Source organism: Scardinius erythrophthalmus (assembly GCF_964197995.2).
Source record: "Scardinius erythrophthalmus genome assembly, chromosome: 1".
In the NCBI taxonomy this organism is placed as follows: Eukaryota; Metazoa; Chordata; class Actinopteri; order Cypriniformes; family Leuciscidae; genus Scardinius; species Scardinius erythrophthalmus.
In genome coordinates this window covers 78524293-78542774 of record NC_138221.1, presented here as the reverse complement: position 1 = coordinate 78542774, position 18482 = coordinate 78524293, and the positions used below count along the sequence as shown (strand labels likewise).

General features: G+C 40.3%; 1 protein-coding gene across 1 annotated transcript in view; it reads left to right on the top strand.

Annotated features, from left to right (window-relative positions):
- LOC308687257 (stonustoxin subunit beta-like) overlaps window positions 1-11960 on the top strand; it is a gene marked incomplete at both ends in the record, with an annotated part of 58550 nt that extends 46590 nt beyond the window's left edge. The window contains one exon of the mRNA XM_081359626.1: window positions 11950-11960. Coding sequence (XP_081215752.1) covers window positions 11950-11960 — 11 coding nt within the window. The remainder of the gene's footprint in view (window positions 1-11949) is intronic.
- Window positions 11961-18482: the final 6522 nt, after the last annotated feature.

Here is an 18482-nt window from a genome sequence, read left to right as displayed (position 1 = left end):
CTTTTAATTTTGTCTTGCAAATAGATGTTCATTTTGATCATCATTTGTATTTGCCCGTAAATTTCATTTAGGCCTATATTTTATGTCTTTTATGAATCGTTTTTCCAAATCTGCGTGGCTTTGTGTGCGTTTGTATGTATGTGTGTGTGTGTGTGTGTGTGTGTGTGTGTGTGCCCGCGCGCGCGCAGATTCAAATTATCCGCCATTACGTTTCGTTGCTGCTAGTCCCGCCCACAACAGTTAGCTACAGGTCTGTCTCTGTCGTCGATCTGTGTCAAGGGCAAGCGGGAGATTTGAAGTTTCAGTCTACGCTCGTGAAGTAGTCGTGGATTGTGATCACAGTGGTTCAAAGCTATAATCGTATTCGACAGAAGCAGCCAGCCGTGAGCAGGAGCGCTGAACACATATTAGTTGTTTGTAGTCTGGGTGTCAGTCCAGAAATAACGCGCCCTTTTTCAGTGAGCCTGGTTCGTCGTCACAGCAGACCTCATCCCGACCGATCAACGGCTGAGGTAAGAGTCTCATACTACATGTGTGTACGATATTTTATATTACATTTGTGTTAAGTGGTTAGACAGTTTCCATGCTAACGTTAGCATTCTTAAATGATGTTCAGTTATAACTGGGTCAGGGCAAAACACTGAAAATGCAGCATGCGTTTTTTAATTATCGATCTGTGTTAAGAAAGATCAGTTGAACCCAACCCACATCTCTACTTGTTAACTTAAAGACCTAAAACAATCTTTTGTAGACTTGTTATTCATATTAAAGTCCATAATTGTGTATAAAATCTTCGTTATGATAGTCAGTAACATTAAACCAATAAATGGCGGGATATTTTGAAACACTGTCTGGAAGCTGAAAACTTTTCTCTTAAAAAACATACTTTATTTTATTATAATAAAATTGTAGTAAACACGTTTTTAGCTGATTTTTTACCATTGTAACGTTAATAGCCACAGTTTTACTAAAAATAGGCCTACCGTGTTTCTTTTGTTTATTTCGTAATAGTTAACATGACTAACTTTATTAAGACCGTTAAGAAATCGAAATACTGTAACTTAACGTACTTGTTAATGATACAGGAAAGCCTAGAACAGGAAGACTAGAATATGAATACAACATGATGAACCCCTAGGACCTAGGTGTGCAGCTAGGTCACAGTAAATCATATTCATTTAACATTACTTTCTATAAATGTAACTTAGCTAAAATCACATGGCAGCTCAAAATATTACTGTTAGCCTTTCCAGCTCAGCTTCAAGATCATAGTCATTTGAGTTTTTGCATTGTCCCAATGGAACATATTCTGACATGTGTAAATCTAATACTGAGTTTTAAAATAACGTGTGTGTGTGTGTGTGTGTGTGTGTGATTTCAGGTCACGTGGAAAGCAGATGATCATGGCAAACAAGGTATGGGAAGAATTCACTAAAACATAAAAATCATAACAGTTCTGATTCCATATGTTCATAACAGTCTTCTGATTCCAAATGATTGCACTAAAAGTATGCACAAGGTTTGGATTTGCTACAGCAAGATTACGATTGTGTTAGATTCCACCCATCTTTCTTTATTTTTTTATTTTTTTTTTAACTACCCACTAAGCAAAATTATGTCCGAAAGACTTCTTTTCAATGTCTTTGTTACAAAAATCAGACGTTGAAATGCCGTCCACTGAGGAGCCAGAATGAAAGTTATGACGTCTTTTTTTGACGTGTTCTGCACGTCCGATATAGACGTTCATCGAACCTTCGTACAAGGTTAAAACTAGTTCAGATGTGGCCATTGTGGACATATTTCAACATCATTTATGGTCTCATTTAGACATAATTACTTTGACTATTGCTGTCTTATGATCTTAGTGAGAATGAACAGAGGTTTAGATGTTGATATTCGTTTAATTTGAAGTGTCACCATTGTGGTGATCAATGTTTGCTTCAGTTGGGCTCTTGGTCCCCGTTCCTTTTATTTTAACTTTTCTTTGGCTGCTGTAACAGTGTGTTTGTGTAACACAATTGTTGTGGCAGAGAAAGCCTAGAAAAAGTATGAGGTGTTATCAGTTCAATGTTGATGATGACATAATTATCACAAAAATGGGCCTTTAATATTGTGTTTAAAGTTTTGTGTTTATATTTGCCGTTAATAACCACCAACCTTTTGGAACTGCATTATTGGTGAAGGTGTATTTATTTGAAGGTGTATAAAAAGCATGTGCACATTATGTTTTGAGCAAGAGTATCATACAGTCACACACAGACATCAAGATTTTGGATATGAATCACAACAACGGTGACAACCAAAAAAAGCTTGGGAATTAAGGATGAGTTTTGTACTATGAAAGCTACCCATCATGCATTGCAGCATGAAGCTTTTTTTTAAATTGTCACCATTGTTGGAAATCATATGCACAATCTTGATGTCTGTGTGTGACTGTATGATACTCTTGCTCAAAACATCATGTGCACATGGTTTTTATACACCTTCAAATAAGTGATCATTTTAATGTTTTTGGCACCAATAATGCAGGTTGTTGGTTATTAATGGCAAATATAAACACAAAACTTTAAACACAATATTAAAGGCCCATTTTGTGATGATTATGGAGTCATCAACATTGAGCTGATAACACCTCAAACTTTTTCTAGGCTTTCTCTGCCACAACAATTGTGTTACACAAACACACTGTTACAGCAGCCAAAGAAAAGTTAAAATAAAAGGAACGGGGACCAAGAGCCCAACTAAAGCAAACATTGATCACCACAATGGTGACACTTCAAATTAAACAAATATCAACATCTAAACCTCTGTTCATTCTCACTAAGATCATCTAACAGCAATAATCAAAGTAATTATGTCTAAATGAGACCATAAATGATGTTGAAATATGTCCACAATGGCCACATTTTAACTAGTTTTAACCTTGTACGAAGGTTCGATGAACATCTATATCGGACGTGCAGAACACGTCAAAAAAAGACGTCATAACTTTCATTCAGGCTCCTCAGTGGACGGCATTTCAACCTTCGATTTTTGTAACAAAGACATTGAAAAGACGTCTTTCGGACATCATTTTGCTTAGTGGGGCTCTGTCATTTAGAAACATGACTTTTCCTATCACTACTATCTTAATGACACATATCTTTTAATCCAGCTAGATGATCTGACGGTTGCTGCTCGCATCTCAGCCTACCTGATGGAAAATTCTTGCTGGATGAATGACCTTCACCTTTAAATCAGCCTTGCCAAGACAGAACTGCTTATGGTTCAGCTTTCAGCCAAAACATACTTGCTGTGATCCTGCTGATTTGCCTTATCATTAGGAGGATCAGGCCCTTCCTATCGGAGCTACACAACTCTCTTGTTCTATCCAGACTGGGCTATTGTAATGCTCTCCTGGCAGCTCTTCCAGTGTCAGTCAAACCTCTGCAACTGATCCAGATGCTGCAGCAAGAGTTGTCTTTAAAGGTAGCCCTATGCCTAAACTCACTGCTTCCGATCTATGTGTCTCCAGAAGCATGTGTTCTGCAAGTGAACGGCGCCTTGTGGTGCCATCATCCCAAAGAGACACAAAACCACTTTCACTGACATTTACCTGGACTGTTTCCTGGTGGTGGAATGACCGGCGCAACGCAACACATTTTCAAGAAACTGCTAAAGATCCATCTTTTTCATAAACACTTCACCCAATAATACTAAATCTTTGTTAAAAAAAAAAAACACCTTTCTATGTGTACTGTGCTAGACTAACTGGGACTTGTCACTGCACTTGTTGCTTTTTATTATCTTTAATTATTATCTTAATTGGTTAGTCACTTTGGATAAAATGTAATTGTAAATGTTAAAATAAGTTATACTGTAAAGGAATACGGTAATTGCTTTTTATTGTGGATATTTTTACATGTTCTAAATTATATACTAAGCTTCTATTTCCTATCAATCACTTATCTTGATGTTTAGTGTTTGTTCAATTACTAATACTGTAAATATGCAGGTAATTTGTACTCATACATTTAGTTAATTTAAAAGAAATTGACTGTACATTTGCTATTATTAAGAACTTAATTAGAGATGTTGTGAAATTGGATCTGTACAAATAAAAATTAAAACTGTAAATTTACAAACATTTGTATTTGAATTTATGTACTTGTGTGCATTTTTATACATATTTTCATTGTTATTTTACACATAAAAACTATATTAAAAGAAAATTACTGTAGATAGACAGCATTATTATATAAAATAATTTTATAAAACCTTAAATTTACAGTATTTAATTGTTTTAAAGGTGTATATGACTTTTTAAAACATTAAAAATCCCAATAATTACATAAGATTTAATGTAATATTAAAGATATAATCTGTTATTTAATTATGGAAAATTACTGTATTTTAACGAGATTGTTTTTTCCCGTTATTTTACGGTAATTTTCTGGCGCCCCAGCTGCCGGAATAATACCGTTTTTTTACAGGTTTTTTTTTTACAGTGTGGATATAATGATCAGTCCTGGAGTTTGGTCTGCTCTCCCTCCGGTTACTTCTTAATGCACAATACCATAAAGACTGAAATCCCTGAGTCCGTCAGCAGGAGTACAGAACAGTGTAGAACACGAAGGTGTAGAGTAGGAGTGTATGTGGATCACAGTGCAGGAATTCTGTCCTTCTACAGCATCGACGGAGACACAGTGAGCCTCATCCACACAGTCCAGACCACATTCACTGAACCGCTCTATCCGGGGTTTTTGGTTACTTCTGAATCATCAGTGGAACTGTATTGATGAATGAGAATAGCTTGATGAGAGACTCTACCCATAATGCTTTGAGCTTCATGATAAATCAGTAACAGTGAGATGATGCTCTAGAGTCTCTTATTTCCTCTTCATTACATTAATAACAGCTGAACTTCTGTCACTGAAATATCATGTCAGAATAACTGTGTAATAAATCCTCATATAGACATCAGTGTGTGTGACGGTGTGTATCTGTGCTTTTCTCAAGCTCTGTTTGTGTTGATGAAGATCAGCTTCATTTAGTTTCACATCAATCATCTATAAATCATGTAGAAGTGGGATTTGTTAAACGTATTTTAATCCAGGTGTATTTTATGGGTTCAAGCACTGAAGCCGCTGCAACATTATTATATTTGCAGTGTTTTATCAGTTATTATTGTTCTGCTCTAAACACGTCTGGGCGTCAGAGACTGTAAGTCATAAAGATCTCAAGCGTGGAAATAAAATAAACTTCTCCTCGACCGTTTGATCCAATTCACTCGAAACTCATGACAAAACATCATCAAAAAAACCCTGACACATCAAAACACTGTGAAGATATTAAATGATAATTTGTATGTGTTGATCTGTATCTGCTGAACGTCATGATCAAACCCAACGAATGCTGATATTCATCTTCTCTGGGTCACATGATAACACACTTTTCAAATATCACTCGCACAATTCAACAAACATGGCCGTCAGCAGCCAATCAAATCACAGCAGCTAATAAGGTCAATTCATAATGACTGACTCTTATGATAATAAACGTATATGTGTCAAAATGAGGCTGTGTATCAAATCTTGTGAGATTCAGCCACATGGTGGCGCTATAATAAGCAACATTACGTTTTTGCTAATAACGTTCAGTTGATTCAGAGCTTTGAAAAGCTTTGTTTCTCCCATCACTAGTCGACTCGATGAGGGCTATAATATTAATGTTCTCAGCTCTAGCATAAGAAATCAATCGATCCCTTTCATTTGTATGTTTACTGCACTTTAAGAGTCTTGTATAACTGACTCACCGACTTTTCCCCAGGTGTCTGAAATAACACTTTTTCTTTAGGAGAAGGACTTCTGGTATGGCACAATGAGGTATCTTTCAAGATATAATTTCTAATCTGTAGAAAACGGAAAAAGTCCTGCTTTAATAATTGATACCTGTTGTAAAGTTTTCTTTCATCGAAGCAGAGACCAGGAGACAGTTGGGATCACGTTCAACGGAAGTTATTCTTTATTGAGAACTCCGCTGTACGTGGCTGCAAGAATCCAACATAATCTGATCTAACATAACTTTACATGTTATCTTATAGGCATTTTAGGAGGAGGGACTTTTGGGGGTGGAGACAAATTCAAACAAAGCATGTAAATGAGTTTACAGGTTAAGGTAACAAAAGGTGAGATTCTCAGTGAATCATTCGTGTGCTAATCCCATCAGTCTGAGTGAAACTGGGGCTCGAAGAGCCATTAAAGAAAACAGGAATTGCAACTTTGCTGAGATCTTAACCTTAAAAGCTAAAATCAGTATTCTTCACTGTGATGTTATGTAAGGAAGCATATCTGAAATAGATTCTTAAATTTTAACCCTTCATACCGTTGACTCAACTCCTCAAAAGACATCAAACCTTCTTCATCAAATAGGTCTATAAGCCGATTAATACCTTGGTTCGCCCAAAATTTAAACCTCCCATTAAATCTACCTGGAGGAAAGTCCAGATTGTTCACAATTGGGGTGAGTGCAGAGGTTAACTTAGTTCTTCCCTCATAACGACAAACAGCTCTCCATGCCCTAAGTGAATTTACCGTTAGAGGATTATTACAATTCTCAAATACAACTTTAAATTTTTTGAGAAACAACAAATCCGCAAGGGGAAGGTTAGATAAAGATTGTTCAAGATCTAACTACGTAGAAGAGTTTTCAAGCGCAACCCAATCAGACATATATCTTAGATGAGCAGACCACTGATAAAGCTTAATATTGGGCAAGTCCAGGGCACCCATCGACACTGGTAGTTGTAGCGCAGATAATTTCAGCCTTGGTTTGCGCTTGCTCCAGATAAAGGAACTGAGCCAGCCGTTCACATCTTTTAAAACCTTTTTAGAGAACAGGATAGGGATCATTTGAATAGGGTATAGGAGTTTAGGGAGGATAGTCATTTTTATAAGAGCCATTCTACCCAACCAGGAGATAGGTAACGTATCCCATCGATTTAAGTCTTCTCTTATTTTACTAAACAAAGGGGGAAAGTTGTCTTTGTATAAATTTTTGAAGATTAAGATTTTAGAAAGATACCCAAGTATATAAAACCACCAGGGGACCACTTAAATGGAAATGAACTAACCTTTGGCATTGTTTTCATGGTACCAACAGGCATAGCCTCAGACTTATTTTAATTAATTTTATATCCTGAGAAAGTACTGAAATTATTAATAACATCAAGAAGAGATGGTACTGAAGATGCAGGATTTGAAATGAAAATGAGCACATCATCTGCATAAAGGGCTATTTTATGATGTTTCTCATTAGTTTGCAAGCCTTCAACTGAAGGGTCAGTTCTGATCACCTCGGCAAGGGGTTCAATAGCGAGCGCAAAAAGCAGGGGCGACAATGGGCACCCCTGCCTAGTCCCTCTATGTAAAGAGAAGCTTGCTGATCTGGAACTATTTGTAAGAACAGATGCTTTAGGCTCTTCGTATAACACTCTAACCCATCTGATAAAAGAATCACCAAAATTTAATTTCTCCAAAACAAAAAATAAATATGACCATTCAATATGATCAAATGCTTTCTCCGCGTCAAGAGATAGCACTAGCCCATCAATCTTATGTTGTTGAAAAGTTTGTATAATATTAAGAAGACGTCTCATATTGTTGCAAGACGAGCGGCCTCTCATAAAACCTATTTGGTCATCTCTAATAACATCAGTTACTACTTTCTCCAACCGAGAAGCTAGAATTTTAGCTAGCAATTTTCTGTCGGTATTTAATAGCGATATGGGTCTATATGAAGAACAGGCTTCAGGAGGATTACTTTTTTTCAATATAAGAGAAATATTAGCTTCTCTCAGAGATTCGGGAAGCTTCCCAATGTTAAATGAATAATTAAACATATTGAGCATGGGTTCAAGTAGCAAAGCATACCAATCCTTATAAAATTCACAGCCTATAGGCCCTATACCATTCGGACCTGGCACTTTTCCACTTTGCATCTTTGTGAGTGCCTCTAGTAACTCTTCTTTAGAGATGGGAGCATTTAAATTAACTTTCTGCTCTTCTGAGATAGTTGGTAAACTGATTTTGGACAAAAAGTCTTCTAATAGGGTAGTATCGCTGCTGGATACTTCAGTGTTATATAGGTTCATATAGTAATTTCTAAATGTGCTGCTAATTGATATACAATCATAATGTAATTTATCATTTTCATCTAATATTGATATAAAAGAACGTGAATCACTTTTCTTTTTAGTAAGATAAGCCAGAAGTCTACCTGGCTTATCTCCATGTTCATAGAATTTTTGTTTCACAAATCTCAGTTTGTATTCCGCATCTTGGGTAAGCAGCGAATCTACAGCACACCTCAGTGCAGATATTTCTCCAAGTAAAGTCTTATCTGCAGTCTTAACATATTTTCCTTCTTTTTCCTTCAAGGCCTCTTCTAACTGTCTTTGAGTCTCGTTTTTTTTTACGTTTCTTAGAGGCAGAAAAGGACAAAATTAATCCCCTTATATAAGCTTTACTAGTCTCCCATAAAAGTGAAGAGTCTTTAGTGGTTTGAGCATTAATGTTATAGAATGAAGTAAACTCCGTCGAGAAGAAAGGTTTAAATTACTTATCTCTGAGTATATTAGTGTTTAGTCTCCACTGCCGAAAATTATCTCTACTTGACGATTTCAACTCAAAAAAAACCATAGCACAGGGGTGGGCAAACTTTGTGGCTCAAGGGCCACACTGGGTTTTAAAATTTGACAGAGGGCCGGCCCAGTAGCAGATTATGAAACACGATCTCATGAAAGTGCATATCTATACCACAAATTATGAAACACCATCTCATGAAAGTGCGTATATATACCACAAATTTTATTTCTCGTGCCATTTATACGTCACAAATGTTTTTTTGCATGCATGCTACGTACTGTAAACCCCTTGGTTAGGATTAGGGGTGCGGCGGAGTGCGTGCCTATTACACGCCATAAAGTGCGTATCATATGCACGCGAAAACTGCGTAAAAGCACTACAAATACAATTCGTGGTATTCGCACTTTCATGAGATCCGGCTGAGCAAACACATTTACGTTGTGGCAACGTCTGCACGAAATTCTGAGAGACAACATTCTGACAATACATTTTTTTATGCTAGATATCCCCCATTTAGCATGCTATGTTTTGAGGTTAATTTTTAATTAGTCAGATGTTAGATAATTATAGCCTATACTTTTTAAATATTGTTTATCCTTATTATTATTTAATGGGCCTAACAGTGAATTAGAAACAAAACACCTGCAAGTGTAGGCTACACTTAGAAGAGTAAAAATTAAGATTACATTAATTCAACTTTATTAAAACTGCAGGCAATCAATTTGCACTTCCAAAAGTCATACATGTGTGGAAAAAAACGAATATATACAAATTTATTTTTATGTATAATAAAACATAAAAAGCAAACAAAGGCAGATGAGAACATTTAATGAACAAAACCGGGTTCTGTAGCCTACATGGCAGACAGGGGAGCGTAGTCGAAAGCCGGGCGATAAAGGTCGGTAAACGGAATCAGTCAGGATACATCCACAAATCCAGAGGAGCAAAGAAACTAAATAGCAGACAAATCAAAGGAAAAACTAAACAGGTGTGCAAGCGGTTACCAAACAATTTTTTTCTCTGTGAGTTTCCAAAAAAGGAAAAAACATTAACGTGTAACAAGTCTATGCGCTTAAGCAGCTGTCTGTTCAAGGAGTGCTGAAATGTCAATTATTACAGACATACGGCCTTTGATCGGACTTCGGTGAAAAAATATTTAGCTGTCCACTCCTTATTAAAAACTCGGCATTCAGTGTCCATTTTTCTTTTCTTTGATCCACTCATTATTAATTTAACACGTAGCCTACATTTAAAATATTTCGGCTGAATCCTCAGCGTGAGTGCTTTAAAGCGACCATTATAACGTGTCACTTTGGTTTCCATAGTGACGCGTCATTGCTTGTTTCGTGACACACCGCAGCCACAACAGCGCTGAATGAATGATGATCTACTTTTATGTCATTTTTTCTTTTTTACATTTGTTATCTATGGCATGAAATATCTGATATTCCGATTGTCAAATATATGCAAAGCAATATATATATATAACGCAAAGTATTGCAAGAAAAAGGCAAAATGAATGCGATCTTCAGACAATTGTTTAAATACTCGACGGGCCGGATTAAACAGCCCAACGGGCCATATGTGGCCCGCGGGCCGTAGTTTGCCCACCCCTGCCATAGCATGATCTGAAATAACAATATTGTTGATACAACATGAGATGGCTAGGTGTAACGAACTTCTGGGCATAAAAAATAATCAATCCTAGTGTAACACTGATGTGGTGGGGAGAAAAAACTGTATTCTTTACCAGATGGGTGCAGAGCTCTCCAAACGTCTATAAGTTCTAAGTCCTCACAAATACCATTAATTTGTTTAGCTAGCTTAGATGGAGTCGCTATTTTATGAGGAAATCGATCAATAAGAGGATTTAACATACAGTTAAAATCACCTGCAACAATCATATAGTCAGATCTCAAATCATAAAAGTCTGAGAATGTCTTAATAAGAAAATCAGAAGGGTGCCCTGGAGGAAAATATATATTAAACAAAGAAATAGAACTACCAAATAAGGTGCCATTTATAATAACAAAATGGCCTCTGTCATCTTCTATCAGTTTGACAACGTTCAGTGGGATATTTTTACTGATCAACACAGCCACCCCTCTACTTTTTGATGAAAAGGATGAAAAATATACTTGATTATATCCTCCCTGTTTTAGTTTTAAATGTTCCTGTTTATCTAAATGTGTTTCTTGCAATAGTGCTATATCAATCTTCTTTTTTCTTATATATGACACAACCTTCTTCCTTTTTATAGGATTATGAATTCCCTTGACATTCCAAGTACAAATACGGAGTGTATTATCCATTGTCATAAACTTTGATTGAGAAACCGCTGTACCTAAACATATTTGAGTGGTGTACACAGTGGCCTAAAACAGAACTATGCAGAGCTAAACAAAAACAGAAAATATTAACCAGAACTATAGTACAAATTAAACACACATAACAAAACATAAAAAACAGGGGAACCACCCTTTCAGGCATCTCACCAGGGTTTCCAAACAAACCTAGATGTGAAGATAGACACACACTTGTTTCAAAACAACATTCTTCGTCCGTCAGCGCAACATGATTTGGACGTGTGCGAAACTGCGCAGTCAGTCTCTTTTGGGTGAAATAAAACAGAGGAAGTGTAATTCAAAGTCCAAACAAAGTTCACAGGGAGATTACATCGTATCTAAGCAGGCACTTGTCGAGAGTTGAGAAAAACTGCCACCTCCTCCGGAGAAGTGAACTTCTTGCGCATCTGACCGACTTTCACGCTAAGAATGGCAGGGTAGAGCAACGCATACTCCATTTGCATCTCTCGAAGACGAATTTTAAAGGTGGTATCAGTGATTTCAAGCCCAAAAATATTTTTATCACATTCATCTAATCTTACCTAACGATCCGCTAGCAGTCGCCCCATAAGCATGCCGTCAAAAAAACGCGTCTCTGTAGGCAGCATAGGCTCTGAGATCTGCACACAAAAACAAATGGTTTAGCCAAACACTCAAAACCAAAACAAATAGCATTTCAACCAATCACCGACAGGGGGAGGGTGTTGTGGGGTTTTGAGCCAGCTTTTTCTTCAGCTCTGACTTCGCGTGCAGCCGTGCACGAGCACAAAACCTCACAACACCCTCCCCCTGTCGGTGATTTGTTGAAATGCTATTTGTTTTGGTTTTGAGTCTTTGGCTAAACCATTTGTGTTTGTGTGCAGATCTCAGAGCCTAGGATCGTTAGGAAAGATTAGATGAATGTGATAAAATATTTTTGGGCCTGAAATCACTGATACCACCTTTAACCTCGTTAAACGCTTTTCTCTTCTGCACCACAGCCGCTGAGTAATCGTTGAAAAACGAAATTCGCGGGGTGTCTGCGTCAGATGTTTGCTTGCTGTTGTTGAGAGCGAAGCGTTTACTAGCTGCAGCCATCACTCTTTGCTTGTCTTGAAAATTGTGAAATCGAACGATGACAGGTCGCGGACGGCGATTTAGAACTGGCTTTGGAGCGAGGGAGCGGTGGGCTCTTTCCAATTTCACTTTACCCGCCTTTGTGTCCAAGTTGAGGTAATCTGGGATCCATTTCTTTAAGAATTTGAGTGGATAGTTCCCTCTGTATCCTCCGGTAAGCCAATAATTCGTACATTGCATCTTCTTCCACGATTCTCCAAATCGTCTATCTGCTCAGTCAAATCACATATTCTTTTTTCCAAGACCTGAATCTTGGTTTCATTGGCAGTGCAGGTGGTTTCAGTCACCTCGATTCTGTCCTCTGCTTCTTGCACTCGCTGTACAATGCTTTGAATTTTAGACGACTGGTTATCTATCGCTTCGAGGACTGTCGAGATCTTAGCGTCAATCACTGCCACAATGTCGTCCGCCATGCTTTTCATAGCTTGTATAAGGTTAGGGTCGGTGATAGGCCTGTTAGCAGGGTCGTCAGAATTAACTTTCGCGACCTCTTCATCCGAGATTACCTGAGCAGTAACGTTAGCTGATATGCTATCCGTGGCCATGGCTGTCGCCTTCTGTGATGTGTTCCTTCGTTTTTTTAGCGCTTCTCAGTGAAACACCCGAGGGTTTAGTAAAATAATTGTTCACACTCATCCTACTAAAACAAAGCTAGTCACAGAGCCACTCCTCTGATTAAATGAAAAATACATTTTGATAGATACCCGAGACTTGCCACGCAGCTCGCAAAAACGCGTGTTCACTCTACGGCGCCATTTTGCACCCCCCTCTTTTGTGAACATTTTATCACAAACACTTGTTTGCAGCAAACAGACATAAAGAGTTAAATTCAGAAAACCAGAATACACTGGCGGAAGAGTTGGCTCTGAGTAGGCAATAAGGGGCGGCCGATTATGGATGGGATTACAGGTGCTGTACAATCTGACCCTGGTGCTGGCTCCTCTAAGCAAGTAACACTGGGTACGTGTGCAATACATTACTACTGTACTACTGTACTACTACTGACTGTATGTTCTGCAGTAGAGGGAAATACAGTTGAAGCCAGCACACACACAGTCTCCCACACAGAGGTCAGTATACAGCAGACAGAACACCAAACATAACCTGCTTTACAACAGTCGGGATTACAGGTGCTGTACAATCTGACCCTGGTGCTGGCTCCTCTAAGCAAGTAACACTGGGTACGTGTGCAATACATTACTACTTTTTAAAGTTTTAAATATGTCTAACTGTATGTTCTGCAGTAGAGGGAAATACAGTGTCCCTGTTGAAGCCAGCACACATACACACATTCTCCCACACAGAGGTCAGTATGCAGCAGACAGAACACCAAACATAACCTGCTTTACAACAGTTATGCTTTACATTGGCCAATTTTTATTTATTGGGGTGGAGGAAATGATGAAGACACTGTCTGTGTGTTCTCAGAGTTGCTGATGTGAATGCACTGGGCTTTTTATTATGGCAAACATTTGAATGTGTGGCATAAAAAAGGGACTGGCCCTTACACATCTCTTTTATTGTAAGATTTTACACAACCTGCCCCAGAAACTGAGGCCTCTACCTCAATGGGCTTCAGAAGAAATGTGTAAGGATTTAAAACCCTTGACATAAATTACAGTCAGTCCCGTGTTTGTAGGAAGTCAAGGAACTTTTTGTGATTTGATGAGCCTCCAGACAACTTGTAATGATCATGTTTGTGGTGGAATTATGTTTCAGGTGGAAACAGACTCAGTCAGGGCCCTGTACAAAAGGAGTCTTGAACTAGACTGCACACTAAAGGAGTCTTGAACTAGACTGCACACTAAAGGAGTCTTGAACTAGACTGCACACTAAAGGAGTCTTGAACTAGACTGCATACTAAAGGAGTCTTGAACTAGACTGTTCACTAAAGGAGTCTTGAACTAGACTGCACACTAAAGGAGTCTTGAACTAGACTGTTCACTAAAAGAGTCTTGAACTAGACTGTTCACTAAAAGAGTCTTGAACTAGACTGCACACTAAAGGAGTCTTGAACTAGACTGCATACTAAAGGAGTCTTGAACTAGACTGTTCACTAAAGGAGTCTTGAACTAGACTGCACACTAAAGGAGTCTTGAACTAGACTGCACACTAAAGGAGACTTGAACTAGACGGCACACTAAAGGAGACTTGAACTAGACTGTTCACTAAAGGAGTCTTGAATTAGACTGTTCACTAAAGGAGACTTGAACTAGACTGTTCACTAAAGGAGACTTGAACTAGACTGCACACTAAAGGAGTCTTGAACTAGACTGCACACTAAAGGAGACTTGAACTAGAATGTTCACTAAAGGAGTCTTGAACTAGACTGTTCACTAAAGGAGACTTGAACTAGACTGCACACTAAAGGAGACTTGAACTAGACTGCACACTAAAGGAGACTTGAACTAGACTGTTCACTAAAGGAGTCTTGAACTAGACTGCACACTAAAGGAGTCTTGAACTAGACTGTTCACTAAAGGAGACTTGAACTAGACTGTTCACTAAAGGAGACTTGAACCAGACTGTTCACTAAAGGAACTGGACTGTGAGCTGAGGAGGCTAAACAAACAAACAAACAAAAAAAAACCATTGGAGATCAACAGCTGGATAAAACTGATCTCAGTATGTGACCTTATTTAACCAAGTAACACTTTAGTATGACTATTTATTAATGCAACTTTGTCTTGCTCTCTTTCTCCATGCCACAAAACCAATGAAACAGTTTGAGACCTATCTGCAGTTTCAATGTGCTTTTATTAAGTGTAATATTGTATGGTGATTGCATCTACATCTGCACCATCTGGGTGGTCCGCTCTGGTGACTCTGAAGTGCCGAACACAGTTGAAACCTGCCTTTAGGAGGCCAAAGGTCATCTCTATCTTCACTCTGGTTTTACTGAGGGCCACACTGAAGCGGTGCTGTGGCCCTGTCTGAGGGTCATGATATAGGGGGTTATTGTGTAGGTCCCTATTTCTCTGTCTGTTTCTGCTTCTTTCCTTGTCGGATTCTCACTTGATTTTCTCATGCAAGAAGCTAACAACAGTCCTGTTTGTCTTGTCCGAGTCCTGTCCCGTCCTGTTGGCGTCCGCCTGGTGAGCGCTATCTTTACCATAGTAATCATCTTGATCTTTGTATTCTGTCCAGTTCATCTGATGCCGATTGAGATCTGGTAACCACAGTCGTGATCTGAACCTTGTCTTCACTGAGAGACCCGCAGCCTGTCACCGCTACCACAGTCATCTCTGTCTGCTGCCTAAAGAGACTCTTTTTATCTGTTCAGATTTTTCTTTTACAAAAGTACTTTTTGTTTTTGTTTTGTATCCCCCTCTCTGCGGGTTGCCTGTTTTGCCTTTATCTCTCAAGAAGAGGATTTGTGTTCTACATTATTGCCACACTGTGAACTCATTAAAAGACTCTATTTTTGTTAACTCGCTATTGGGTCCTCTCTTACCTGCATAACAGAAGAATCCGACCAAGATGGATCCAGCGACTCCTAATCCGATCCAGTCTGCAGTCGAGATCCAGGGAGCGATGATCGACCGGCACGAGGAGGAGTTATCCGCCGCTCGACGTGCCGTTGAGACCCTGGCTGCCCAAGTCTCTGATCTCACCGAACAGGTTCATCATCTTCGCCTTGACCCACCGGTCGCTTCCAGGGCTTCCGAACCTCCCGAACCCAGAGTCAATAACCCCCCGTGCTACGCGGGTGACCGCTCGTTTCTCACTCAGTGTGTTGTGTTTTTTTCTCTCCAGCCCTCCACATACTCCAAGAACAGAGCCCGTATTGCCTACGTTATTTCTCTCCTCACCGGACGGGCCCGGGAATGGGGAACGGCGATCTGGGAGGTGGAGGCTGAATGTACTCACCAGTATCAGGACTTTAAGGAGGAAATGATACGAGTTTTTGATCGTTCTATTTTTGGAGAAGAGGCTTCCCGGGTCTTGTCGTCTTTGTGTCAGGGTAAGCGCTCTGTTACTGACTATTCAATTGAGTTTCGGACTCTCGCTGCCTCTTGCGACTGGAACCCGCCGGCCTTACTCGCCCGTTTTCTGGAGGGGCTCTGTGCTGAAGTAAAGGATGAGATCCTCTCTCTCGAGAAGTTCCTTCCAGTGTCGATTCCCTGATTGAACTCGCTATCCGCATTGAGAGATGGTTCGATCTTCGTCGCCGAGTTCGCGGAAAGGAGATCGCCTTCTCTGTTACCTCCTTCTCCGCACCTCTACCGTCTTCCTCCGCCAGCTCGGACTCCGAGCCCATGCAGCTGGGGGGCATCCGCATTTCGGCTAAGGAAAAGGAGCGGAGAATCACCAACCGCCTCTGCCTGTATTGCGGTTCAGCTGCTCATTTTGTTTCCTCCTGCCCTGTAAAAGCCAGAGCTCACCAGTAAGAGCGGAGCTACTGGTGAGCGCTACTACTCGGGTCTCTCCTTCAAAGTCCAGCACTACTTTTTCGGTCCATCTCCGCTGGACCGGCTCGTCGGCTACTTGCAGCGCTTTGATAGACTCTGGGGCGGAGGGCTGTTTTATGGATGAGAACTGGGCTCAAGAAGATGTATGCCAATTAACAACTGGCTGGGGACTACAGCTGGAAATTAGCCGTAGAGGCTAAAGCTGCTCTTTTCATTAAAAGAGGTTGTCCACATTATTATAAACCAATAAACTAAACTAAACTAAACTAGAACATGATATTCCTCTCAAGGAGTTAGAAGATCCCACGGCCCTGTTCGCTTTGGACGGTAGTCCTCTCCCCAGGATTCAGCGTGAGACGCTGCCTTTAACCCTCACTGTCTCTGGTAATCATAGCGAGACCATTTCTTTTTTAATTTTTCAGTCACCTTTCACTCCTATTGTTTTAGGCCATCCCTGGTTAGTCCGTCATAATCCCTCTATTAATTGGGCTAAGAAAACTATCCTTTCTTGGAGCATTTCTTTTCATGTTGAGTGTTTAATGTCTGCTATTCCCCCCGTTTCCTCTGTCTCTATTTCTCAGGAGGAGTCTGGTGATTTGACGGGGGTGCCGGAGGAGTATCACGATCTCCGGACGGTGTTCAGTAGGTCCCGGGCCACTTCTCTCCCTCCACACCGTTCGTATGATTGTAGTATAGATCTTCTGCCGGGAACTACCCCCCCCCCCCCCCCGGGGAAGACTATACTCGTTGTCAGGTCCTGAACGTAAGGCTCTCGAGGATTATTTATCCGTAGCCCTCGATGCCGGTACTATTGTTCCCTCCTCCTCGCCCGCTGGAGCGGGGTTTTTCTTTGTTCAAAAGAAGGACGGGTCCTTACGTCCCTGCATCGATTATCGAGGGCTGAATGACATAACGGTTAAGAATCGTTACCCGCTCCCTCTTATGTCATCAGCTTCCGAGATCTTGCAGGGAGCTAAATTTTTTACAAAACTGGACCTTCGTAACGCTTACCATCTCGTGTGCATCAGGGAGGGGGACGAGTGGAAGACGACGTTTAACACTCCGCTAGGGCACTTTGAATATCGGGTACTTCCTTTCGGCCTCGTCAACGCTCCAGCTGTCTTTCAGGCACTGATAAATGACGTCCTGAGAGACATGCTGAACATTTTTGTTTTCGTTTACCTTGACGATATCCTGGTCTTTTCGCCGTCACTCCAGACCCATGTCCAGCACGTTCGACGCGTCCTCCAGCGCCTTCTAGAAAACTGTCTTTATGTAAAAGCTGAGAAGTGCACTTTTCATGCCTCTTCCGTCACGTTTCTCGGTTCTGTTATTTCTGCAGAAGGGATTCAGATGGATCCTGCTAAAGTCCAAGCTGTCATTGATTGGCCCGTTCCAAAGTCACGCGTCGATCTTCAGCGTTTTCTCGGCTTCGCTATTTTTTATCGACGCTTTATCGGTAATTTCAGTCAAGTGGCTGTCCCTCTGACAGCTCTTACTTCTGTCAAGACGCGTTTTTTTTGGTCCGATTCTGCCCAGGGGGCTTTTGATCTTCTCAAGAAACGCTTTACGTCCGCGCCTATCCTTGTTACACCTGACATTTCTAGACAGTTCATTGTTGAAGTCGACGCGTCAGAGGTGGGCATGGGAGCTATTCTTTCTCAGCGCTCTCTCTCTGACAACAAGGTCCACCCTTGTGCGTATTTCTCTCATCGCCTGTCGCCATCCGAACGTAACTATGATGTGGGAAATCGCGAACTGCTCGCCATCCGCTTAGCCCTAGGCGAATGGCGACAGTGGTTGGAGGGAGCAACCGTTCCTTTTATGGTTTGGACAGACCATAGGAACCTTGAGTATATTCGTTCTGCCAAACGACTAAACGCGCGTCAGGCTCATTGGGCTATGTTTTTTGCTCGTTTCGATTTTGTAATTTCCTATCGTCCAGGCTCTAAGAACACCAAGCCTGATGCGTTGTCTCGTCTCTT